The 26,641-nt window shown below is 38.4% G+C and overlaps 1 protein-coding gene across 21 annotated transcripts in view; it reads left to right on the forward strand.

The window, feature by feature from the left end:
• ROBO2 (roundabout guidance receptor 2) overlaps window positions 1-26,641 on the forward strand; it is a 928,484-nt gene that overhangs the window by 794,965 nt on the left and 106,878 nt on the right. For all 21 annotated transcript variants that reach the window (XM_054070040.1, XM_054069965.1, XM_054069947.1 and 18 more), the window contains 2 exons: window positions 18,399-18,523; window positions 23,128-23,299. In XM_054070040.1, the coding sequence (XP_053926015.1) occupies window positions 18,399-18,523; window positions 23,128-23,299 (297 nt within the window). The remainder of the gene's footprint in view (window positions 1-18,398; window positions 18,524-23,127; window positions 23,300-26,641) is intronic.

The following is a 26,641-nucleotide window of genomic DNA, read 5'->3' on the forward strand; positions in this document are numbered from 1 at the left end:
GCCACTGCTTAATAGTTTTGACTGTCTAAAGCCAGGCAAGTGATTTTGACTGATACAGTGCTATTTCTGAACTTTATTTTTACTGCTATGTCATGTATAAACACATTTGCCAAACCACCAACAAATACCAATCAGCAAAACGGGGTGGGCGTAGTGATACTGAGCCAAAATCATTCATTCAGACGTTTGTAATGGTCTGTTTAAGGGCTTGGTATAAAAGCCATTGAAATCAACAGAAAGGATGGTATTGACTTCGGTGAGCTTCTATCAGGCCCTAAACAATCAGCTCATTATGCTTTTATTGCATAGCAGTAAAAGCACAGGCTTTGCATGTCCTGTCTTTCTTGTATCTTTCTAAGAGTTTTGAAATTAAGTAGCCCTGAAATTGATGAGGGGATAGAGTAGATTTCCATGCTTGTTAAGAAAGTTCATCATAGAGTTTTGTCCTTAGGTCATCTTGGAGTGCATTTTGGAATGTACTGTATAGGATGCAGGCTGTTTTGAATAACAAGTCCAGAGAATAGCAGCCTCTGGATTTTGAATTCCCACACTGAAAATTTGATTCCTTCCCATACCTTTGAAATAACTTCTGGACATTTATAAAAATCTGAACATAATGGAAAAATTGCAACTGTCAGTAGATGAAATTCACTTTTAGCGTTACGAAATATCTTGAACATATTATGTAGTTTTCATTTACGGATGTTTACTCTGTGCCTTTATGGATTTTCTGAACAATTTAACCAGTTCTACTGCTCTTCTGATTTTTGTAGTTTGTGTTTAGGTGTATCTTTTAGAATAATAATATGATTGCTCTGATTTTTTTTGCTAGTGTCAGAAGTATGTACTATTGTTTCTGGAGATTACTGAGGGGTTTGGTCTGTCTTTATGTAGTCAAAACTTAGGTTAGATATGCACTTGACTAAAGTCTGTGAGTTTGAACTTCTGTCAGCTCCTCACCATTATGAGTCAGAGGAAGAGTGGTTGGAATAATTTAGAGATAGAATCCAAGTCGGCCTCTGTTTCCAGAACTAAGGTGATCCCATGTTTATTAGCTTGCTTGAACTAGCATATGTAGAGCCAAGCCTAGTACCTCTGCAGTCACTGAATGGCTTATCCGTATTTGGAGGATTCCCTGTGCAGAATGGAAATTCCCTGTTCTCCATTTGGGATTTTCATAGAATCGTAGAATGGTTTAGGTTGGAAGGAACCTTAAAGTTCACCTTGTTCCATGCCCCTGCCATGGGCAGGGACATCCCACTAGATCAGGCTGCCCAAGGCCCCATTGAACCTGGCCTTGAACATTTCCAGGGATGGGGCAGCCACAGCTTCCCTGGGCAACCTTTGATTTTGATCACCCTTACCTCTGATGGAGGGTAGGGAGGCTCTGCAGAGGGATGTGAACAGGCTGGGCCAATGGGCTGAGACCAATGGCATGAGATTTAACAAGGCCAGATGTCAGGTCCTGCACTTGGGGCACAACAACCCTGTGCAGTGCTAAAGACTAGGGGAAGTCTGGCTAGAAAGCTGTCTAGAGGAGAAGGACCTGGGGGTGTTGGTTGACAGCTGACTGAACATGAGCCAGCAGTGTGCCCAGGTGGCCAAGAAGGCCGGTGGCATCTTGGCTTGGATCAGAAACCACGTGACCAGCAGGTCCAGGGAGGTTATTCTCCCTCTGTACTCGGCACTGGTGAGACCGCACCTCAAATACTGTGTTCAGTTCTGGACCCCTCACCACAAGAAGGATGTTGAGGCTCTGGAGCGTGTCCAGAGAAGAGCAACGAAGCTGGTGAGGGGGCTGGAGAACAAGTCTTATGAGGAGTGGCTGAGAGAGCTGGGGTTGTTTAGCCTGGAGAAGAGGAGGCTGAGGGGAGACCTTATTACTCTCTACAACTACCTGAAAGGAGAGGTTGTGGAGAGGAGGGAGCTGGCCTCTTCTCCCAAGTGACAGGGGACAGGACAAGGCGGAATGGCCTGAAGCTCCACCAGGGGAGGTTCAGGCTGGATATCAGAAAGAAGTTTTTCACGGAAAGAGTCATCGGGCTGGAACAGGCTGTCCAGGAAGGTGGTCGAGTCACCTTCCCTGGAGGGGTTTAAGGAACGGGTGGATGAGGTGCTGAGGGGCATGGTTTGGGGATTGTTAGGAATGGTTGAACTCAATGATCCAGTGGGTCCTTTCCAACCTGGTGAGTCTATGATTCTATGATAGCATGCTATAAACCCCAGTTACTAGTGTATTACTATGGCATTGTCTTTGTTCTTGGGAAATTAATTTCCAGGATCTGTAATGCGTAAAACTGGGGTAAACTCATAAGAGAATTTTCTTTTACATAGAAAATATAGTCTGAATTTAGTAAGTTTCTAATGTAAATCCCTTGGGGGGTGCGGGGTGTTATGACTAATGAGGAAATCTTCATTCACTAAGAAAACGCTACAATTTTAAAAATATTTAAATTCTAGATGTTTTTCTGATTTTGCTCACTCTTAACAGAAAGGCAAGAAAAAGAAAATCACAAAGTAGAGACTGTTTCAGGCTCAGTGAAAGCCACATAAAATAAATGACTGGAGATTCACAAGGACATTACAGCTTACAGCAGCTTTGGTACTGTTTAATTTCAGAAGACTGATTCTTTTTTAAGACATTTCAGGCCATTGAGTCATTGATGATTCCTTCTCCAAAGCTTATACAGAAGCTCTTGGTCTCAAGTTACTTACGTCCAAGTATATAATCCACTTGTGTGACCACGCTGTGGTCAATTTGTCATATTCCCTGCCTACAATATTTTATTTTCTTTACGAGTTATCATCTTGTACAAAGAAAATTCTTCTTTTAAATAATTTATTCAGGACACATAAATTAGAATGGTTGACCTTAAAATAATTATTATGCAGTCATATGGTCTTTACAAAATTGTTTAATTTAGTGATTATTTTTGTGAATTGTGCAAAGACTCCAAAGAATCCAACTCCAAAGATATTTAACATATAGAAGTCCCATATGAGTGTATATGTAGAGATTGCTGTATATAAGCAGAACACTTTCTTTAGATCTCTTTCATGTGATCCTTTGCCTATAGAAAAGGCAATGCTGTCCTTACGATAGTGTATGCCATATTGTTTTTTGCTTGAGGACCTGAAGCAAAAGTGATTTCTGTAGTTTGCATCTCTGTTTCAGTCCGAAGAAGCCCAAATGATCTTCTGTTAAAATTGTCATTTTACAAGTGTGGTGAGTCAAATATTGTAGCAGTTTTTCATTCAGGACGTTAACGAGATAGTGCAAAAATACCTCTCCTTACTGAAAGGAAGCTAAAGCAGCCACTACTTAATATTGTTAAGATCACAGCTCTCTAGGAGGATGACATTTTAACAACAGTATATTTATGTAGTTATGTACATTTTAAATTGCAGGGAAACAGGTTAAACGTTTATATTCTTATGTGACACCTGAGTATTGCTGGTGTTCCTCTACTTTTCATCACTACCTCCAATTCAAAACAGACAAAGTTTGTCTTTATTGTGTTTTAAACAAGACCAAATCATTTTCTTTCAATGCCTTGCCACTGAAGAACAGAGGAATGTTTTTTTAGTGTTCCAGTATTGCAATTCTTGCTGCAAACTGAATAATTTTCATTTTCTATTCAGTTTTTCCTATTTCAGATATTTATATTCTGTTAGTTGTGACATTTTTATTTAAATTTCAGTTTGAGTGAAAAATTCAGGAGTGGGATTAGCAATAACCATGTTTGATTCAAGCAGCTATTAACGTACGGGATATACAACATAGACAAAATGAGGTACAGTTCTGCCCGAGGTGGATGGCAGCTGTTGAATTTAACAGCTCTATGCCAGCTTACTCATTGTGTTTGGGTTTGCTGCTAGGGATGAATGTGTTGCCACTTTCTAAAATAGATGTTCTCTTATTCATAACCTTTTGAAAAGATTTCCAACAGGATTTACAACAGATGGGTTTATGAAACAAGATATTTATCCCTATTTAGACCATTTCTGTTGTTATTTCACTCATTAGGTGGATTTTTCAGATGAGTAAGTTAGTATTTTATCACATTAACATTCTATTTTACTTTGTATGGCAGTTGCTAAGAAAATAGCTGTTAAAAGAAGCACAGAAGTTGGGTAGAGCCCAATGCTCTTTTCAAAAGCAGATGATGTTCTGCTTTAAGATGTAGGGCTAAAAGTTCAAATAGAAGATCTATGAAGATCTGCTTGATGTTTCAGTTATCTTTTTACTATTTAACCAAAAACTCATTCAGATGACAGAGTAGTCAGTTTTCAAATTAATTTAAAGTACGTCCAAGTGAAAATACAGTTCTTTTCATTTTAGTTGCCTTGCAGTAAGTCAAATTTACTTTAGTTATTGTCATATGCTGTAACTTATCTAGATAAGCTAGATACTTATGCCACCTATATCGAAATTGAGCTTCTGGAATTAAATAAGGAAGCAGGGGGAGACCAAGTTACAAAAGCTTCACTTTCCTATTATGTTGGAGAAGTGAGAAACAGATAAGACACCTGCCATGAATTTTCAAAATTTCATGTTAATTGAATACAGTCTATTCACATTTTAAGTGCAATGCGACTATATGATGCATTTCACTCTGCTCTGGGAAGTTCTTATGACATAAATCAGCCTGGCATGATTTAATGGTCTATTAAGAGTGGTACAGCATGAAACATAAAATAGAAGGGACTGTATTTTAAAGAAAGCTTTATTAGGTGTTGTGGCTAGAAATTATATTGTTCAGATGGTTCAGGTTGGTTGGTAAGAAAATATGAAAGTATGAAAATATCACCTTCACGTGAGACACTGAAGATTTATCAAATATCAGTAATGGCCACTAGTGTGTGACAGAACAGACAAGATCATGCTTGACACTGCAGTGCCATCTTTCAAATCTCAAATCTATATAAAAGTGTGGTAAGTTGCCTATCTGTCTGCTGCTTCCACCTACAGAAGGTTTCAGAAGAGGGTAAGGGCACCAGGGGACATAAGGCTTTTGAGATATGTTTGTTTCTTAAGTGAAAGAATAATACATCATGCTTGTTTAAAAACAGGCAAATTCGTAGAATCATAGAATCACTAGGTTGGAAAAGACCTATGAGATCATCAATCCCAACCGTACCTGTCCACTACTAAATCATATACCTAAGCATTTCAACTACTCATCTTTTAAATACCTTCAGGGATGGTGACTCAGTCATCTCCCTGGGCAGCCTGTTCCAGTGCCCAGTAACCCTTTTGGTGGAGGAATCTTGGCTTATGTCTAATCTGAACCTCACCTGACATGGTCTGAGGCCATTTCCTCCCATTTTCTCTGGACATATCCCAGGACCTCAATGTCTTTCTTGTGTTGAGAGGTCCAAAACTGAACACAATATTTGAAGTGCAGTCTTGTCAATGCCATGTACAGGGGCACAATCACTTTCCAGGTCCTGCTGGCCATGATGTTTCTGATACAAGTCAAGATGATACTGTCCTTCTTGGTCACCTGGACCACTGCTGGCTCATGTTCAGTCAACTGTCAACCAACGTGCCCAGGTCCTCTCTGCTGGATAGCCGTCCAGCCACTCTTTCCCAAGCACTGCACGAGGTTATCGTGTCCCAAGTGCAGGACTCTGCACTTGCCCTTGTTAATACTCAACCTCTTGGTCTCAGCTCATCGATCCAGCCTGTTCAGATCCCTTTTCAGAGCCTCTCTACCCTCAAGCAGATCGACACTTTCACCTGGCTTAGTGTCATCCATGAACTTACTAAGGGTACATTCAATCAAGGTCATCAATAAAGATATTGAACAGAACTGGACCCAGCACTGAGCCCTGGGGAACACCACTTATGCCTGACCTCCAACTGGATTTAACCCTGTTTACCACCAGTCTTTGGGCCTGGCCATTCAGCCAGTTTTTAACCCAGTAACAGGGTACGCCTGTACTGGCCAGTGGCAGACAGTTTCTCCAGATGAATACTATGAGAAACGATGTCAAAGGAAGAGTTCAGGTGCAGTACATCCACATTTCCTTCATCCATTAAGTGGTCACCTTGTCATAGAAAGCAATCAGGTTAGTTTAGCAGGACTTGCCTTTCACAAACCCATGCTGACTGGGCCTGATCACCCAGTTGTCTTGTGTGTGCTGTGTGACAGCACTCAAGATGACCTGTTCCATGACGTTCCCTGGCACTGAGCTCAGACTGACAGGCCTGTAGTTCCTTGAATCCTCCCTCCGACCCTTCTTATAAATGAGCGTAACATTTGCCAGCCTCCAGTCAAGTGGAACTTCCCCAGGCTGCCAGGACTGCTGCTAAATGATGGAAAGCGGTTCAGTGAGCACCTCTACCAGCTCACTTAATAACTTTGGGTGGATTCCATCCAGACCCATAGACTTGTGAATGTCTAATTGGCTGCGTAGGTCTCTTAACTATTTCTTCTTGGATCATGGGAGCTTTCCTCTGCTCTTTCTCCCTGTCTTCTTACTGGCTGAGAAGGTTGTGTACCCAGAGAGCATCCTACCTTACTATTAAAGACTGCGGCAAAGAAGGCATTAAGTACCTCAGCCTTATCCTCGCCCTTGCCATTATTGTTCTCTTGCACCTAGCAAAGAATGGAAATTCTCACGACCCTGCTTTTGTTCTTAATATATTTGTAGAAACATTTTTTATTATCTTTCGCAGAACTGGCCAATTTAAGTTCTAGTTGGGCTTTAGCCCTTCTGATTATATCTCTACATGATTTCACTTCATCCCTGTAGTCCTCCCAAGATGTCTGTCCCTTCTTCCAAAGCTCATAGACTTTCCTCTTTTTTCTGATATCCATCCAGATCGCTCTGCTCAGCCAATCTGGTTTCCTTCCCCACCAGCTTATTTTCTGGGATAGGAGCAGGGACAGCCTGCTCCTGTTCTGCTAGGCTTTCCTTCTTAAAGAGCATCGAGCCTTCTTGGGCTCCTTTGCCCTTAAACACTGTCTCCCAAGGAACTTTATCCATCAGCCTCCTGAACAGTCCAAAGTCTGCCCTCCAAAAGTCCAAGGTGGCCATTCTACTGACCTCACCTCCTTACTTGTCCTAGAACTGAGAAATCTATCATCTCATGATCACGATGTCCTCCAACCATCTGAAATTCTTCAGATTAAAGAGAAAAGGTTGACATACAATGAAATTCAGATTTATTTTTATAACAGTAAGAAATTAACATATGGAGCTGACTTATGACATCTCTTATCCTTTCAAGGACCTTTCTAAAATTCCTCAGGTCCTTAGCTTTTCTACTTTGACAAAACCCCACTAGATGAACTTACACTTGAATCCTATAATGATTTCAGATACCATGGAAAAACATTTGTAATCCATGAACTAGAGTGACTCTGCAGGTGAACATTGAGCAAATTAATCACCAGGCATTTAAGTGCTGGTCCACAAAACTTGGCTTCGTTTCCAGCTCTTCCACGTCTTCTCAGGTATGCCAGATGGTGGTCAGAGCAGAAAGGGTAGAAGATCTAGTAGAGGATTCTTCAATGCCAAGTGTGAAAGAAGACAGGGTATGTACTTGAAGTTTTAGCATGACATACTGTGATGTCCTGATTCATTCTACTCTGGTACCGAATATGTGCCAGTACTCACACTCTTTCTTTCAGAGAAAAAAACAGTTACCGTTACAGCAAGTACAGGAAGTGCTCAAGGGCTTTTTTTTTTTTTTTTTTTTTAATTATTACTTTTTCAGTTGCTGAACTCCAGCTTGGGAAAGTTTTAAGAAGTTTAATGTATAATTTTTTTTTTTAACTTTCCTGAAGAATGCTCAAATCAGTGGGAATTGTTTTCTTACTTCGGTGGATTCTGAGTCCTTCCATAAGTCTTTGAAGATTAGCGTATGAAAAAGTTTTTTGATGTGTTGGTCCCTCCAGACTTTTCCTTTTTCTAAAAGGAGAAATCACTTACTTTTCCTTCAAGAGAAGCATGGAAATCAATACATTAATACATTCACTTTTCCCTTTACTTTCTTTGCTCACTTGCTGGTAGCCATATTACAGTTTGAGTATGATCTCAGTATTATTCAACTACAAATCTAATGTACTCCCCATTCCTTGAACGCTGGCATTGTCAACCAGCATAAATATTCTCTTCTTCCTCACTCATTTTCTTCTCTTTACTTGACAGTGGCCCACACTGAGCAGAATATCTCCTCTCAGCCTTTTTTATTCTCAAAGATAAACAAACCAGGAACCTGGGGTCTTTCTCACTATAGATGTAGCCTATTAGCCTATATAGGCTCTTTGCTCTTTTTATCATCTCCATAGCTCTTCTCTTCAGTGTATGATTCATGGGTTTTTTTTTAAAAGGAGATAACCAGATTACAGTCATTATTTTAATGAAACCTTACTATATCAGCAAAGGGTATGCTTTTCATTTTTTTAAACACGTTACCGGTAGACCCTCCTGCTCTCTCCCATGACAAAAGGAATCATGGCAGATTACATGTCTTTTTGTTGACATAATTTGTTTTATTGGCTAAACTCACAGAAGGTATGGAAGCGCAAGCCATCCCCTAATGGTACTGTTTACCTTAGCAAGTGGAATAAAGTGTTACGATTTTAGGAAAGCACATTCTTTCTGTCTGATCTGAGTAGAAGGCACATACTGAATCTCAGACACTTGAGGAAAAAAGGGAAACAATTAAAAAGCATTGGCTAGAGTAGAGAAAGTCCCGAGTAAACTAAGTTATTGGGCAGATAAAATCAGTGCTATGTCTTTTTATAAACATCAAAACTAAATGAAGGACTTTCTAGAAGGGATTTTCCGGGAGCATCTGTAAGGCACAGAGGCCACTTAAAAGAGATGATTAGACAGGATATAATAAGATACAGATGTATGATTAAATGACAGCAGGCTACAGTCTCATGGTAAGATGAAATTCAGACCAAATACTTAAGCTTTACATTTATATGTACGGTAAAACAGAGAGGAGGGGATCAGGAAAGGTGCTGCAGATGAACTCAGAGGTCTGGAGATGGAAAGGGTGGATGGGTGTTGGAAAGTAGATGCACTCTTTTCTGTTATGTAAGAGACAGAGTTAGATTATTTTATATTTTTTCTCATAGTTTTATTTTATTGACATTAGTAGTACTAGGTAAGAAGGAAGAACAAATCCTTGGTAGTATTTTTTTTTTTTTGTGCTTCAACTTTTGTTATAAAAATTATAAATACAGATTTGGCAGTTATGTTGATTGAAATTGGCAGTGAAACTCTGAATATAAACCAAACCTGTTTTTCATTATTCTTTATCTCACATCTCTTTTTTTCACCAAACAGATTTATCCCACTTCTCTCTTTTAGGTCATCCAGGGATAAAAGAGATTTTATGTGTCAAAATATATAGGACAGTTAGCAGGTTTTGTTTATTGATTTTCTAGTCTTCTTTCACCTCTTGCAAGGAAAGAAAAAAATGCTTATGCTGCTAGGCTTTAAGATTATCTGTTTCAGTGTTTCAGAACAACTGAAAGATAAAAATATTGTTATATGTGCAATTCAGACCCTGGATTTAAATTTAAGATTAGAACAATTAGTCTAGTTATGAGGGAAGGGTTAGCATTTTCAAATGATTGATGTGTGATCTTGTTTTTACATGCTGTGTTTTTAAATGACTCATCTGAAAACAGCAAAACAACCCATACCATAACAAAGGGAATTTCTTGCTTTCCATGAGACACGAGCAGCCTGAAGAACACTTACAGCAGAGCTAGTCCTGTAATAATCTTGCTGAGACCTTGCTTCCTCCTGCTCTCTACCTCTGCCCTATTGTAGCCTGATTCCTCTCCACCAGTGCTTCCTTTCATTGAACCTGCTAAAAGTTCTCCCCACTCACCCTGGGTTCAAATTTTGGATATTTGATCTATTGGTGTAGGAAGTATGAGAATCAATTTTGAAGCATCGTCAATGTTAAAGATGATATCTGAGCTAAGGGTTATAAATACTCCGCTAGGTTATGGAGAACTGCTTTTCAGAAGAATGCAACCCAAGTAGCTGCTTTGCCACCTCCACCTGTGTCATTTTAAATAACATTACAGGTCTGGCAAGCAGTTTCATGACTCACTTGTTGTCCCCCACAGCATAGCCATCCCTCGTTTTTATTGACAGAACCACCCACCTGAAGAAGAAATCATGGAAGAAAGAGACCACTCTAAATGAACAAGGAAGAGAACTTAGCTAAAAAAAAAAAAACAAAATGTCCACAATGTGAGATCCTGTGCATTCATTTCAAAGTCCAGCTGCATTCCATGCAGTCTAGGGAATAGTTATAGATTTCTATGCTAACGTGATCCTCATGGCAAAGAAAAAAAGGAAACTCCTTTCTCAGGCAACTCAGTTATAATGAGCATGCAAAAAAATTCCTTCCTTCCTCCTGTGAACACACCTAATCACTTGGACACACCATAAGATTGACAAGTCTTTTCACTTTAAACAAAAAGGCCAACCTAAACTTCCATTAGCTTATTCCTGATAAGAAATGTATAAATTAATAATAGACCTAAACTATCACTTTCACAGGCTTCTGCAACAGCTCCCATGTCAGAGGCTACACTCTTGATTTATCATTAGTCATAGGCAATAGTGCACTAATAACTTAGAATCATGTATCCTAAGAATCATGTATCACTTTCAGTATCTATGAAGATCTGAACTTCTGAGGAAAGAACTGCTGACTCATCCTAGGTTTCTGGTGGTTGAGACTGGGAACATTTTCTGGTTTTCTCTATTTACTTCATCAGCGATAGTAGCCTTGCGAACCATCTTTCAAAACTCCTAGACTTTCATATCTGCACTTTTTGGCAGATCATGCCATGCAAAAGGTAAATGTTGCCACAGGAAGTTAGATAGGTAAGATGTTACAGTTTTCTTTAACATTTGTATCATAAAAGCATCCAAAAGTCCAATATCTTTGAGACCTTCTAGACAAATCTAACCAACAACACAAAAAGGTGGAAGATCATTATTTTCTTTTAAGAATTCTTGTACTGCCTTCAACTGTTGTATAAACCAGTACCTGGAACCAGCAAAGCAGTTCTACAAAGAAGTAGTCCTACTCAAAAGATGATGTCTAGGGTTACCTCCCTTTCCAAAATACTTCAGCTGGAGCTCTAGGGGTTTCTGCCATCCTCTGTGTGAACAATTTAGAGGCAAGTCTTGATCTGTATTTCATAAAACTGTAGCTGATTTTGATCTCTTATAGTAGCAACACTTACCAAAGATCAGCTGAAGTGGCAATATGCATATAGTGGTGAGGTTTTGAGATGAGCCTTGAGATATCAAGTTTTAAGTCTTTGAGGGATTTGCAAAAGAAGATTGTAATGTTGATTAGATTCCAGGAGTCAGAAAACAGTCTGGGGAAGGAGTCGTTATCTTGTCACCCTTATTGACTCTTTTACTTCCAGGCAGAGCTACTGAGTATTGTACCAGGTGTAACTTTGATTGTTCAAAGGACTATTATGCAAATAATTTGTTGCTGTGAATGTACAGTGCTGAAATATACTGTAGATGGGAGTATTGGGTTGATCTGCTGTCTAGTTCCCACTGGAGCAAAGCTGAAACTTAAAGAATTTTGGCGATTCAGCAGCCACTGTGATTCTTCTTTATCCTCAAAGCTGTTTCCACTGTCAGTGAGTATTATCAGAGTTTTTTTTAGAACATTTACAAGTCAATCAGTGAGAATTGGCAGCAGGGATGATAAGTTCTGCAGCTGAGTACTAGACTGAGGCAGACAGGCTGTCCCTGGAGTGAGGGGAGCCCAAGAGGGAGCTACAGGTGGGTGACTCCTGACTCCTGGGAGCAGCAGCTCGCACATTGGTGGCTGACATGGAGTGGGTGTCGCTGGAAGCCCCCTGGAGTGGGTGGAAGTGTCAATCTGCTTGAGGGTAGGGAGGGTCTGCAAAGGGATCTGAACAGGCTCGATGAGCTGAGACCAAGAGGATGAAGTTAAACAACAGCAAGTGCAGAGTCCTGCACTTGGGACACAATAACCCCGTGCAGCACTACCATTTTGGGAAAGAGTGGCCTGGCAGAGAAGGACCTGGGGGGTGTTGTTTAACAGTCAACTGAACATAAGCCAGCAGTGTGCCCAGGTGGCCAAGAAGGCAAATAGCATCTTGACTTGTATCAGAAACAGTGTGGCCAGCAGGACCAGGGAAGTGATTGTGCCCTTGTACACAGCATTGGTGAGGCCACTGTTCAGTTTTGGGCCCCTCAGTAGAAGAAAGACATTTTGGTCCTAGACTATGTCCAGAGAAGGGCAACGAAGCTGATGAAGGGGCTGGAGAACAAGTCTTATGAGGACTGGGGTTGTTTAGCCTGGAGAAGAGGAGGCTGAGGGGAGACCTTATCATTGTCTAAAACTCCCTGAAAGGAGATTTTAGTGAGGTGGGTGTTTTTCTCTTCTCCAAAGTAGCAAGTGATAGCACAAGAGGAAATGGCCTGAAGTTGCATCAGGAGAGGTTCAGGTTCAACATCAGGAAAAATTTCTTCACCAAAAGAGTTATCAGGCACTGAAACAGGCCGCCCAGGGAGATGGTTGAGTCACCATCCCTGGAGGTGTTATAAAGTCAGGTAGATGAAGTGTTTAGGGATATGATCTAGTACTGGGCAGGTATGGTTGGACTGATGATCTCAACGGTCTTTTCCAGCCGAGCGATTCTGTGATCCTATGATTCCGAGTCAACATCTTTGCCCTAGCCCATTTTGAACCACTCACAGATGTTCATTGGTGGGTAATAATTCCAGCTGAAAATGAAACATTCCTCCTTATCATTTTAGCTTGCCTAAGTCATCTTCACAGTAAATTCCATTTGCAGTTCACTATTAGCTGAAATTAGTGGCAATTAAAAGTTGTGAAATGTGTAATTTAATTCTTTTAATATTTACTGCTGTTGCTCTTTTCCTGTAATATATTATTTTTTCAACGGGTCTTATCCCAAGACCACATAAGCCAATAGCAGAATGTCTACCAACTTATATGTGCTTTGAATAAAGTCTCATATGCTATGTTATGTAAGGACATTTTATCTAAATGCAATTTAAAGATTATTGAAGTTTTCATTATCTGAAAATTGTTTGGATTATGTAAAATGAGTTTGTCTCATAGTGGCAGCCTTAGGTAATTGAGGATGTTTAGAAAAAATCCAAACAACAACAACAAAAATCCCGCTGATATTAGTTTCTGTGGTTAAAATTCCATTTCTGCTTGCAGGAGCAATACTAGACTAAAACTTGCTAAAGTATCTACTTTTAATTAAAATCAAAGCAATATGTACACACCCCAGGGCACATGGGCTGAGGGAGGTGCTGTAAGCAAGTCATGATAGTAAAATTCCCTTAGGGTCTTTGAATTCAATGTGAACAACAAATCACAAGATCAGCTTGAGAAAGCTATGTCATTAGAAGAAATATTGCTAGTACTTAATTCAGCATCAGTGTACTTTTTGCTATAAATTTGCATTTTCCTGTGGTAATTTTCCCCTCACCTTCTGAGTCTTCTGTCTCAGTAAAGCTTCTGTACATCAGCAGCTCTATCAGCTTCTAGTAACTCAGTATAACCTTTAGTATTCAATAACACTGCTGGGAAAGAAATGAATGCAATCCATCCCATAAGATTAGAAATTCTGCTACCTTTTAAGGTGTGAGAAGAGTTAGGAAATCCCTTTGAAATAATTTGCAGTGTTTGTTTCTTCCTTTTTTTTCCTAAAGCTCTTTAACACTTAAGCAGAGGCTACCTACATATGCATCCATTAATAGAATAAAAGATCCATTCAGTCATGCATAAAATGACATCTAGAAAGAGTGCAATAGAATGCACTCTTCCCATTTTGAACAACATAACTAATGCTCACTACGGCTCATGCTTTTCTACCTCCATTTTAATTCTTCCAGCAGAATACTGTTCCGTGCTGTAAAAACAGTTCTGAACATGATGTGATTAACCTTAGGGTCCCCTCATCCCCTCATCTCAAAGCCCCCTTGTACATGGCCTATGCTTTCTATTCATGTTCAACCACCTGATTTCCATATCATCCTGCTCAGCCTCACAAGCTGCTATTAACATAACATAGCTTTAGTGTGACAGTGATTGAAGCCAGCGCTTGCTGAATGCAGTATCAAAGCATAATTTGCCAGAAATCAAATCTTATTTACTGTGTACTATTTAAATTTCTCATTAAAAAAAAGTTTCAATAGAAGTATACTAAGTCTGTAGTATTTATTGTTCTTTTTTCATAATTTTGCCTAGTCTAGAATTCAAGCAATATATTTCCTTTTAAAGTGATTGACTTTCGAATGTCAGTTAAGCAAGAGTTTTTCCACTTTGTTTATTTCAATCCAGTTAATGTTACATCTGAAACAGTAAAGGCTAATAGTTTCATAGGGACAATGCTCAGTTTGCTGCTTGATAACAGTTTTTTCAACAGATTCTTCTAATGACCTTAATGTTTAGCTTGAATTAAACATTAAATTGCCACATAACTTTAACAGCTGAAGCATATCAAGCCTGCTGTTATTCCTCTAACTGTACCTTTTCAGAATGTTCTAAAAATCCACCTACTTTGATAGAAGCAGTAGTAGCTTGAAGACAGGTTTGTCCAATGTTCCACTGAAGCTGAGCTTTGAGGAAGTCATGGTCTCAACCTTTCTGCACAATGGGAGTAATAATATTTATCTGTCTTTATAAACAGCAACTATATATGAAGATAATGAGCTCTATTTTTAGAAAAATTGAAGAGCCCAAGTGCTTATTCTGTCAAAGAAGTCTTGCTGTTTCTGAGCAGAGTTGTGTTGCACTCTCTGAGGATAATGGCAGTCTTAACTACTTTGGTAGTTTTGTTTGACCATGAATCACTTCTGCCATTATTAACTATTGCTTTCAGTTGTCAACTTGCATTATGCAGCTGGAAATTGATAGATAAAAGTTATATGGTGAAAACATTGTTTATATGCTGTAAACAAGGTCATTTTTAACAGAGGCTGTTTGTAAACAGAGCTATAGCTGAATATGACAACCAACTGGAACAAAATGGGGGTTTCCTTCATTGTAGAACCCCATCTCTGAGTAAATAAAAAAGCACATACAAGGTTTTACCTTTCCAAAATGAAGGAGTTTATTTTCTTTTAAATTATGATATAAAATAGTTTGGCTGAAGGAATTGATTTTGTGCTCTAATTAATGTATCAACCAACAAAAGTCAGTTCCTTGTGAGATCAAGAGACTATATTTAAACATAGGTTTGATTCATTTATTTATTTTTATAGTGAATTTCTAGTAATTATGGCTGCAGAGAAGTTCTAGGAAAGAAATCCTTTCATAAGCATACATCATTGTCTACTGAAGTGTTTAAAAGTCTAAACTAGAGGCTGTGAGGCCATGAATCTTCTGTTCACCTGATATGGCAAATGCTGGAGACAACCTGGTGTGTGACAGGGAGAGAACAGAACTACAGGGTCAGTCAGTCCTTGTCCTTTGGATTATCTGGACTGAGCCACAGCCTTAATAGCTTCTTCTTTCCCTTGTCTCTTTTTGCAAAAGAAAGGATCAATTTTCTAGTCTTAGGAAATTCGGAGATGTTCAAAGTTAAGAGTAGGTAAAAAACTAGAAACTATCTAGAAACTAGGGTGTTCATCTCTCATTATTCTTTGGCTACCAAATTACCTTAATTTGGTCCTTGGAAAGTCTGCGACAACAACAAGTTGGGTGCTATTACATCTGCTCAGAGCTTTGAATTATTGATTTACGGTATAGCCTTGTGTGAGAGAGAATATTTCAGCTGAACTCTTAAAATTACCTACTTTAGATTTGGTTACGTGATCTGAAAGAGGCTCATGGAAATGCCACACCATTCTTCCTTCTGTTGAGGCATCTCAAGCACCGTCTGCATAACATACTCTCAGTGCACCAAACACACCTACACAGCTATCTTGGATATCAGTCATGCTTAGGTATGATGTATTTATAGATCTCCTGCGACCAGGTTTTAATGTCACAACAGAAAAATAATGGTCTTGAGGCCACTCATAATGCAGCATAGACATAGAACTCAGGCATAGTTCCTGTCAAATGCAAATACAAGAGAAGAAGTTAGAGGTTTTCTACTCACCTTTCTGCCTGAGCTTGCTATTTATTCTATATTAATATCCTGAGCAATGAGTGTATACGGGTGAGCAGTGAAACTGAACTAATTCAGTGGCCTTTATTAAGTGGGTAGTGAGAACTGTAGAGATACCTTAGCCTAAGGTATGCCTATATGAATGGAGGTTTCTAATTCATGACTTAAAGGTCTTGCTCTCTTTCCCTTCCCACATGACTGAATGAACAAACACATGTGCTTGTTACCATACATGTGCTTGGTGACACCTGTAGGGATTGCGTACAGATATGCAAGGTAAAACATGGTGAGTAAAAAAAATTTTCTGCAGTCCATCCAGCGCTTCAGGAATAGTACAGAATGAGTTCAAATCTTAAATGTGTGTGTAGCAACTTCTGTGGTCTTACAGAAATCGGAAAACTTATAGGTATAAATGGGCAGCAGCAGGGCACCTAGCCCTACGTCCCTGCCCTTTCAGAAGACTAACGCCTACTGAGGCTGAGGGAAAGGGTGGACACTTCTGTCTCCAGAGAGGCCAAAACCTGTGCTCAGGAACTGTGAGGCAAAAGGAAGACTCCTCATATTGTCCTCACCCTCATATTGTCCTCACCAAATTGATGGTGATTTACATACACTACGTGCTTTGCAGCTGTTCTAAGAATGCATTTAACCAGGGCTAGTCAAGTGGTGCTCTTTAGACTCCTGCTTATCTGTAAAGTCTTGGGAAGTACCTCGTGAGGTAACTGTGAAGTATATTAAAAAAAAAAAAAATCACATCTGCATAGATTTCTATACAGTTAGCAGATTTGTGTCTGTGCTGTCAGCAGGTGTAATCGGAAGCAGGGTCTTGATTGCTCTTCATGTCTAATTAAATAATTTGTAATTATAATGGTGAAAATATGGTTTTCTAAAACACTTAAATTCTATTTACCTAAAAGCTTAGTGTTCCTAAACCATCCCCCTCCACAACCACTAAACCAGGAATGGAATAGAAGAAAATTAATGTGGGAATTTTTATTACTGATTTTGTCCCCTTCAGCCTTCCCCAAAAGTTAGCTAGTCTATTTGGAGACACTTCTTATATGTCAGCCAGTACAAATACAATTCTAGTGAATTCCAGTGTTGAACAAAGACTGAAAGGTTTGCATGTCATGCATAAAAATTGTTTGCTTTATCACATCATGACTTGAGATAGTCACTGATGTCAATTTTTTTCTCTCGAATCCTCCAACACTGCTTCTTCCCCACTTTCCTTCTGTACATTAACACCTTTTCTCTCCTTTCTTATTCCCACTAAATATTAACTCTCTATTCTCCATCAATACCTCCAGACAAGTAAAACTACCCTCTCTTTTAGAAATTGTTGGCTTCTGACTCTGCTTCCTGGTCCCATATGTCTGAACACTGTTAATACCATCTACTTGAAAATGTATCCAGTCCTGGTTCTTCTTTCTTGTTTCAACTACACTTTCTCCTTTTTTATTTTCTTTGTCTCTTCCTAATCTCCTGGAATACGTACTCCTTCTTTTTCACCACTCACTGCTGTCCACTAAATCTTCAACTGTTTCTTCTTTTTGGTCTTTACACAAGCTTAAATCTGGATCTCTCAAGTTGGTGTTGTTTTTGCAACCTTACTTTTTACAACAAGTCCTCCTTCCCACTCCATTATTGACCACACTACACCTAAGAGAAGTGAGGGAGCTCTTGAATTTCTGTCCTTCTGCTGTCATCCAGGCTTTCTTCTCCTTTCTTGATAATTATTAAAAGTCTGGAGGGGCAGACTGAAAAAGGCAGTCTGTATATCCTAATTCATACCTTGCAATACCCAATAGACCCAGACAACAACAACAACTGTGAGGCGTAGGGGGTATAAGAGTGCTGATATGTGGCCAGAACAAAGATAGAAGACATCCAGAGCCAGTACCATAAACATCTGACTGCTGCTCCTTAGCATTTACTGTCATCAGAAGTTATGCTAGCATGTATGGTTGTAATGTTTCTATGTTTCTTTCTGTATTTTTTTTGTTTGTTTGGTTTTGGTTTTTTGGGGTTTTTTTTACAACTGAGGATATCACATGCTAATATTGCTGCTCTTTTTGTTGCTCTTGTTGTTTTTTTATATATATTAGTGCTGTCTATACTAATCAATGTTTCCGGTCTTATGTCCTCTGGCATAAAACAAATCTCCATAATGTTGTCTCTTTCCTTCAGTGTTCCTCATCTCCCCTTTGCAAAATATCTTAAATTTACTCCATGTTTTCTCTTACATTGTAGCTCCCCCACAATTTGTGGTGAGACCGAGAGACCAGATTGTAGCCCAGGGTCGAACAGTGACTTTTCCATGTGAAACTAAAGGAAACCCTCAGCCAGCTGTTTTCTGGCAAAAAGAAGGAAGTCAGGTAAGTTATAAGCACCTTATGAATTTTTCAATCCTTTCAAAATAGTTATATCGCTACATTTTTAGGAATGTTATTTATTTTGCCTTTCACAGATTCTTCTAATCTTTCACAGGAATTTTCCTTTTAAACTATCATTATTTTCTACAGACATTTTTGTTTCTGTTTTTTAAAAAATATTATTCATGTGAAGAGCTCAAAGGTCATTTAAGTTGGTGAAGCTTGTGTAGATGCTGTTTAAGTGTGTAAAAAGCAATAGTACACATCTTAAACATTTTTAATTCTGAAAACCCCAACAAACAGGTGGATGAGACAAACATAGTAGATAAAAAAGATATGACTCAAGTTTTAACTAATCAGAATCAGCAATTACAGTTCACAGCCTGCTTAGACATGATCAAGCAGGTATATATCTAGCAAATTGATTTGCATTGGCATATTCACATAGCAGATACAGATACAGGTTTGGAGCACGCAGCTGCTTTCTATAGTAAAATTGTCTCAGGAAATTTCCAAATCTGGTTTCGGAAATATTTCACTGATCCTTACTGTAATTTTTTGAAAGCAAAATTTCTGATGTAGCAGTCAATGTTACCGTCAGCTAACACTAACCTCTATAGCTTAATATGTGAATGTCATGCTATAACATGTTATACTGCTGTTGCTATATAGGTAGAAGTCAGACCTTCTCACTTTCAACCTACGATTCATGTTAGGAAGTTATATTTGAACACTGTAAACTATGTACTGTATTCTCTTTTGCACTTGAGGAAAGATTGAAAGGCAAAATGGATGCTCAAGAACAGTGCCTTCTGCAACCTTCTGATGAAGCCTGTCATGGCTGCATCTGTCTATGCGTCTATATTGCATATCCTTCTCCATCGGCTAAATTAGTCTTTTCAGAGCCCTGTGCTACTTTTTCCCATATGGTGATATGTGAGTTAACTCAAGTATCCCTACTGGGCTGTGCAGTGCATATGTGCTTTTCATCTAATCTGGAGGCATTATGGGTACCAGGTCAGGTAAAAAGTGAAATAAGAACTGAACCATGGACCTGCCATTCTACTCCACTTGTTCCTATTTCACCTTCTCACAAGGTCAGGTGACTGGTCTGAAATGACAGGGCCAAGGCTGACAGCATTTTTTGCCCTGTTGCATTTGTGACTTAAAAAGATGTGACACTATTACTTTATGAGTGTAAGCTTCTACGAGTGCAAGCTTAACATTCAGTATGTTTCTTTCAGTGTATTATTTGGAGGACTTTAGATCTAGCCTCCATGGATCACATCCTGGAAAAGGACAGTATAGTGAGTTCTCACTAAAATGAAAATTGTTCCAAGCTGAAAATAGAATAATCTGTTGAAATTAAAGTAGGAAGTACCGATGTTCTAGCAAACATTTCAAAACCCTTCCTTGTAGAGCATTTTAACAACATGGTAATGTTTATGTAAAGTGAGCTTATAGTGTGACACTTGAATCTAATAAAGTGGACATCCATCATGCTGTAATAAAGAGAAGAGCTTCTAATTAAAGTAGGACATCATTTGCGGGATTAAAGTCATTTAACGTAATTGAAAAGTGTTAATACTCTATTTTATCCACTTCATTCGTATCACTTCAAGGGTAAAAACATTTTAAGGTGAAATTGCATCTTGTGTCTTTAATTGAATGTTATTACCTACTGACTGTACCATGTTGAAGCTGTTTAATTACAAACCTGGAATATTAATTACTATATTGAGAATCAGATCCCTGAGGGTTAGAATAGTCTTTTTTGGCAAATAAATGCAACATAAGAATTGATACCTACATGGTTTATAATCAAACCTTGAAATGTAGCTCAAACATGATTCACTACACTCTCATGTTAATCTTAATTGAGTATCAGTGAAGTAGCACAGCTTAGTGCTACCGTCTCGATATACAACTTACCAGCTTTTGTAATGAGATGTCATAAATAGGTGACTTTCCACATACTGTATATCATCATACATATATGGAGGACAGTATTTTGGCCAAATTACATGACTTTTCACCTTTAAGTGCCTGGACACAAGTTATTACTTGACTTGACAACACTTGCTTTTGCTTTTAGTCGAGGAACTGTTTGCAGCACCACTGTTATTGTTCAGAATAATGTTATGTAGTCATGTTAACCCACTCCAGTAATTGCAGCACATTTTTCATTATGAACCCATTTCTCAATCCTGTGTTTCTGAGCACAACCAGCTGGAAGGGAGGGGAGCTGTTCCCTCCTGAGAAATTTTCTGTGCTAGCTTGTGCACAAACAGCTGGTTCTTCGTACTCAGTAGCCTTTTCCCCAGAGATAACAGCTGCCCACCAATGAAATCACCAGGGCAGTGCATGTGTAACTTTTAGACTCTCTGGATTAAATTATTCCTTGAGATAAATTCAATGGTGTTATATCAGAGATGACTCTGCTCCCCCTGTCTGCAACCCAGCATGCCACCGTTATGACCAGAGGAGCAACCTGACAGCTAATTAAAACCAATGAAATTGTAAGAACACTTAAAAATGGGTTGTACTGTAATTTAGGACAAGTTATAATTCATGGTTATCTGGTTTTCGAAGAGAAGAGTCATGAGACTGATGAACACCTCCTAATGTGTGGAATATTCACTGGGACATGTTACGTCTCCAGAACAGATAAGCCCATGCTGAAGATAAAAAGAGTAGCCTTCTCTTTCTAATGCAGTGATAAAGAGAACTCTAGATCTTTTTCCTCTTAAGAATTAGGAGTTTGATCCTTGCACTGTTTTCTGTTATGTTTATTTTAACATTTTGCGTGATGAATGGTAAATTGAGTCAAGCTCAGGTATACCAAAATTATCTGCTTTCTATAAAATTTAGTGGAGTTTTCATAATAACCTTGTTTGTTAAGTATTGGTGCCAGGCAGAGGTTATTCTGAAAGTTTCAAGGCAGTTCAGAAAACAGAACAATTTTTTGAGATCCGGTAGCCTGAAATTTTGAGACTTAGTCCGGTAGCCTGAAATTGTTTCAGAATTTTCACACTTTTTTCTTATTGGATCTGACATGTTTACTGGTTGCATATTGATTTTTGAGGAAAAATTTGCTGTGAAAAATTTCTTGAACATTGATATTGAAAGGGGATAAGGGAAAAGACTCACCCTAGGGTGACAAGTAGCCTAGTAGTTTAATACAATTATAAGGATACTTGGAGTGTCAAATCTTTATTAGAGCATATCTCCTTTCATTGCCAAAACCAGAGAAAGTTGTGAGCTTCAGTTCAAAGCAGAATTTTTAAAAATCCAATTTTTTTGCTTGTGAATTCCAGATCATTTTTTGTAAACTATTAAATTCTACTATAGAAGAAGCGGATCTACAGAAAAATTCTTTTAATACTCTGCTCAATACATTAGATTTTCTTTTTAGCCTACTTAGACAGGATTAAAAGTTTGTAGGGAGGAAGCACAGCAGAGCTATACAGAGCTGCAGTAATGACTGAAAGCTTGTCACAACATGGTAACAATGTTTTGGGATATTTCTGATACAAACAATGATATTTTTCATAGAGGCTTATTTAGTTGACATAAAACCCAGACCCTATTTTCCTGGAATTGCTGTTGTTTAATTATTGGTTAATCAGTTCCCCTTTCTATCTGATTGGACACTGCTCCAGACCTTTCTGTTCACATTGCCTCCCTTTTCCTGTTCTTTTTTAAGTCACATCAAGAGCTATGCCAGATGGTATAACTTTTTCCTTGAAAACACAGCCCTCAGCATTCAAATCTCTTTGGTCCTTTTCTGTATTATTGATTAATTCAGTCTTTCATCATATGCAATGGCTACTACATCCATTCCAGTTATTCTTATTAGCAGCTCTCTTTCCTCCAATCCAGCCCAAAGGCAAAAGATAATCTCTCTGTTTTGTGCTAACTGATGTCTTATCCCACATGAAATTATTTTTTCTTTCTGAGATTTCCACATCATATTTATACCCTTTTTCTTCACCCTCAAGGCTCCATGCTGCCTTTCTTCTTTTATATATCTTGGTTTTAATTTCCTTTTACTTCTACACTAAGCTGTCATTCTCTGCCAGCTTCTTCTACTTTATGACCTGTCTGTATCTTCCTCCCAGCTTTCCTTCTATGCCTTGCTCTTACTATCTCCTCTGCGCAGAATGTAGTCACAGCCAAATAACAGTGATATGCTATCTCACGTCCCCAGGTTTCAGTTCTTTCTGCAAGTTTTTCAGTTCTTACTGTAGTGTTGCATCCTCCTGGTTTGATAGCCAACTAAGTGCATCATTACAATTACATTCAGAATTAAGAAGAAATTGTTGCAAATACAAATCACTCAAGTGTGATTGTTGGAAAATTTCTTCTCAACTGTACCTCTAGCCAGAATACAACACTGTGTGCTGACAATGGGCTGTTTCTAATTTAAACTGCTAGTTGCCTGAGGCAGGGAAAGCTAGATATATGTGTTCATAAAGTCATAACCACAGTCACCTTTCCTTCTAGTTTATATATAGTACTTTTAAGGAAAAATCATTGTCTCTCTAGCTGAGGGAAAAGTGGTGCTTTCGTGTTTTGAATTGACGTGAGATTAATTGCCTTTGCAGAATCTACTCTTCCCGAATCAACCTCTCCAACCCAACAGCAGATACTCAGTGTCACCAACAGGAGACCTCACTATTACCAACATTCAGCGGTCTGATGCAGGCTACTACATTTGTCAAGCACTAACGGTTGCTGGAAGCATTTTAGCAAAGGCTCAGCTGGAGGTTACTGATGGTAAGCTATAGAAATTCCTATTGTTTTTTCCTGTCAAAAGAATTTTAAAAGCAGTGTAAATAAAGGCATATGAGATCACATAATTCAGACAAGTAAACAGATAAGTTTCTACAGAAAATACAATGAAAAAGAGTCTCTCGATTCTCTGTGCTATCAAAAAGACATCAAAGTCTACTTTTCCTTTTGCTTGCTTTCTGGAGTTTCTTTAACAATGCAACCAAGGGACAAACCAGCTTAGAATGGGGTTGATGAGAAAGGAAGCTTCTCGATTCACTAGAGCTAGTACAGAACTGCAAAAAAATACTTAGGAAGAATGAATAGATTTGTGATTCAAGCAGTGAATTGGGGTGCAGAAAATACAGGTTCAGTTCCATCAGCCTTCAGTATTATATTAGGCAGCTAGTTTGGGGATATGTCCTTAGCTCAATTAAATCAACACGGTTGCCTCGAACTTACTGGGCTACAGTTGTTTTAGAACAATGAGAACATATAGGCCTTTAGTCCTTCTGTGAATAAGACATCTACCTCAGAACTGTGTTTTAAGAATTTCTCAGTATGGATAAGTGTGAAAAGAGAAATATGTAGGTAAAGAAGAGTTTTCATGAAAGGAAAAACATTATATGATCTGTGTTGATGTTTTTATTTCAAGATTTGGGGTTTGAAATTTATCCTGTTTAAAGTTTACCTTGTTCCATTGACAAACACGAATCCTTTTCATATGTGAGGAATCCCGTTGACATTGCTCTTCATCCCATAGTGAATAGAAGCCAGTTTGCATCCTTTAATGTTAGTGAAGAAAACAACAGAATTCCTCTTATACTAGGAGATTGTGGCATTCCCTGGCGTCATTATTCCTTGTCTTAACTGACTCGTTAAATATCTCCTGACAGACTTTGATGAATTTCTGCCATTAAAATTGTTGTTATATGCAGAGGTCTACTTTTACTGTTCCCTTAGAGACCTGCCCGCACCATGAAAGTTTGAAAAGATGTCTAATTCTGAATAATCTGGCTTTTCACAGGAGCACATTCATCACAAGTGACAGGTAGAGAGGTTCAGGCTCATGTTATAGAGGTTTGAGCATTAATTTGATGCCTTTTCTTTGTTTTCCAAAAGCTGTCTATGTTTTTATGACAAGGAGAGATAATTTTTGCCTTATCCTTGCATCTTTACAAGCACATTGATTTCTGTAAAGTAGTTTCTGGAGACTAAAGGTGAACCTTCGCTCTACACTCTCTTAAAGTCCTTTCTCTCATGGTCTATGACAAAATGATGCATTTTCATTCAATTCAAATTTAAATGTAGATTAAAAGGTCATTTAAAATTAATGGAAAGGCAGTATTTTTTAATGTCTGTCCGTAGCACTGTCTGATTCAGTGCTGTGACTGTGATTGGAATAAATAGAACACACAAATATTGGCTAAGAGGACATTGAGCTGTTAGTGGTTGCACCTGCTGATGCTGTACAGATTTACTGCAACAGGGGCTGTGAGGATCAAATCAGGTTCAAGGATACTGGTGATGAGAAATTCTTCCTTTTGATAGACAAGGCCTGTGGTTCATGTTTCTCTGTTTCTTCTGTGGGGAAAAATAATAAATCCTAATGACCTCTGGAATTTTTGTTCATTTATTTAACAAGTCAACAGATATCTCACAAAAGTGACCCTGTTAAATGGAAATTCAACTACTGTTAATTCTGATTAATGGTGGTGTGCTTTCCACATTGCTAGAGAAAGCATTAGCTGTTGGCTTTGCTGCTTAAGGAATGTAAGGCCTGTGTTCTTCAAACATTTCCAGAGCCCACTGTCAACACAATCATTATGAAATAATACAAGGTAGCTTTATAGAAATACCATTTCATCCTTGAGTCAAAGGGCAGGTGAGGCCAGGAGAAAAGTGCCAGAACAATATTGTGGTATTGAGATTACATAAATAAAAGTACCATTAAATCGCAGATATCTTTTAATTACTTTCAGTTAAGAAGTTAACCATAAATGTCTAAATAACATGTTTTGGTTGATGCTGAGCAGGAGTTGTGGAAGCTAATGGTTTTTAACAGTAGAGAAATCTAATTTAACAGATTTAAAAATATAGTAAAAGATAAACATTGTGCATGCTAGCTTTATACTTAAGCATTAGCGTTCTAGTTTTTGGCTGGTGATTTCAGTTTTACTTCATAGCCCAGAATTTTTCTGTTTGGTTAATGATTTAATAATAGTGGTGAGCCATCTTTTTCATTTTGAACACATTTTTGTTTGATCCAAAGTAATTTAGATCCAATTGAAGTTCCAATACAGAATGAAAACATATGTCATGTGCAGAAAAACAAGTGCTTAATTATACCATATATAGCAGTATTTCAGTTGTTACATTTTTGCACTTACAAGACTTTACTGGAAATATTTTTAACTCAAGTGTTCACATGAGAAGAGCATTACTAGCTGTGATGAAATGTGCTGAGTTGAGTGATAATTTTGCTGATTATGGACTGTGCTAAGAGCCTTCAGTGTATTTGAAATTCAAATCTTGTATTTTCTTGAAAGGCTATCTCATAATCCGCTGTCTAACGCACATCTGGAAAAGCAAAATAATTTTTAAAATTGAGACAATCTTAGCAATCCTTTCAAGTTCTAGAAGTAAATATGCAGCTCACAGTCTTAAAATGACAGATCATGCAAATAATGCAAATGCTTCCATCCAACTATATCTGTGCTCAGGATAAAAGGCTAGTTTACAGTTACTAGTTTATGCCATAAACTTATCCATCATGCACAGAGTATTTTGGAGATCTCAGCTTTTCCTAATCTAGTCACTGTTTATATTAATTAATAAAAATTTTGGCCACTGCATGCTCAGTTGTAGAATCAGCCTACCAATGCTGGTTTACCCTGAAGCTGCAGCTTAGGATGAGTATTAGAACAGAGGAGCAAGCATAACCTCCCCCAGTGGATGGAAACATAAGAATGAAACGGTTTAGGATATCCAGTTAATTAAAGCAATCTAACTTCTGGGCTTTTGAGCGAAAGCAAAAGTCTGAACCTATAAGGAGAGTTCAGAACAATGGTCAAAAAAAGAAAGAGAGAGAAAGTGTTGGCAGCATACTTCAACAGGTCCCTTTCCACTGATATGGGATAGATACTTAAGGTATTTTTCCCCCCGAACTCCTCTGTATTTTTTTTACTGTAGGTCTATTGAATATACTAGGATATCTCCTTCTCAAATCCTCCTGGAAGAACTTAATACCACTCACAGTTTACACGTCTGTAAAACTGGCCACCATAATGCCTGTCCCTGATCAAACATATACTACATGCTTTATAGCAAGTGTGACAGTTTCAAACA

The sequence above is a fragment of the Cuculus canorus genome, chromosome 1, assembly GCF_017976375.1.
Source record: "Cuculus canorus isolate bCucCan1 chromosome 1, bCucCan1.pri, whole genome shotgun sequence".
Lineage (NCBI taxonomy): Eukaryota > Metazoa > Chordata > Aves > Cuculiformes > Cuculidae > Cuculus > Cuculus canorus.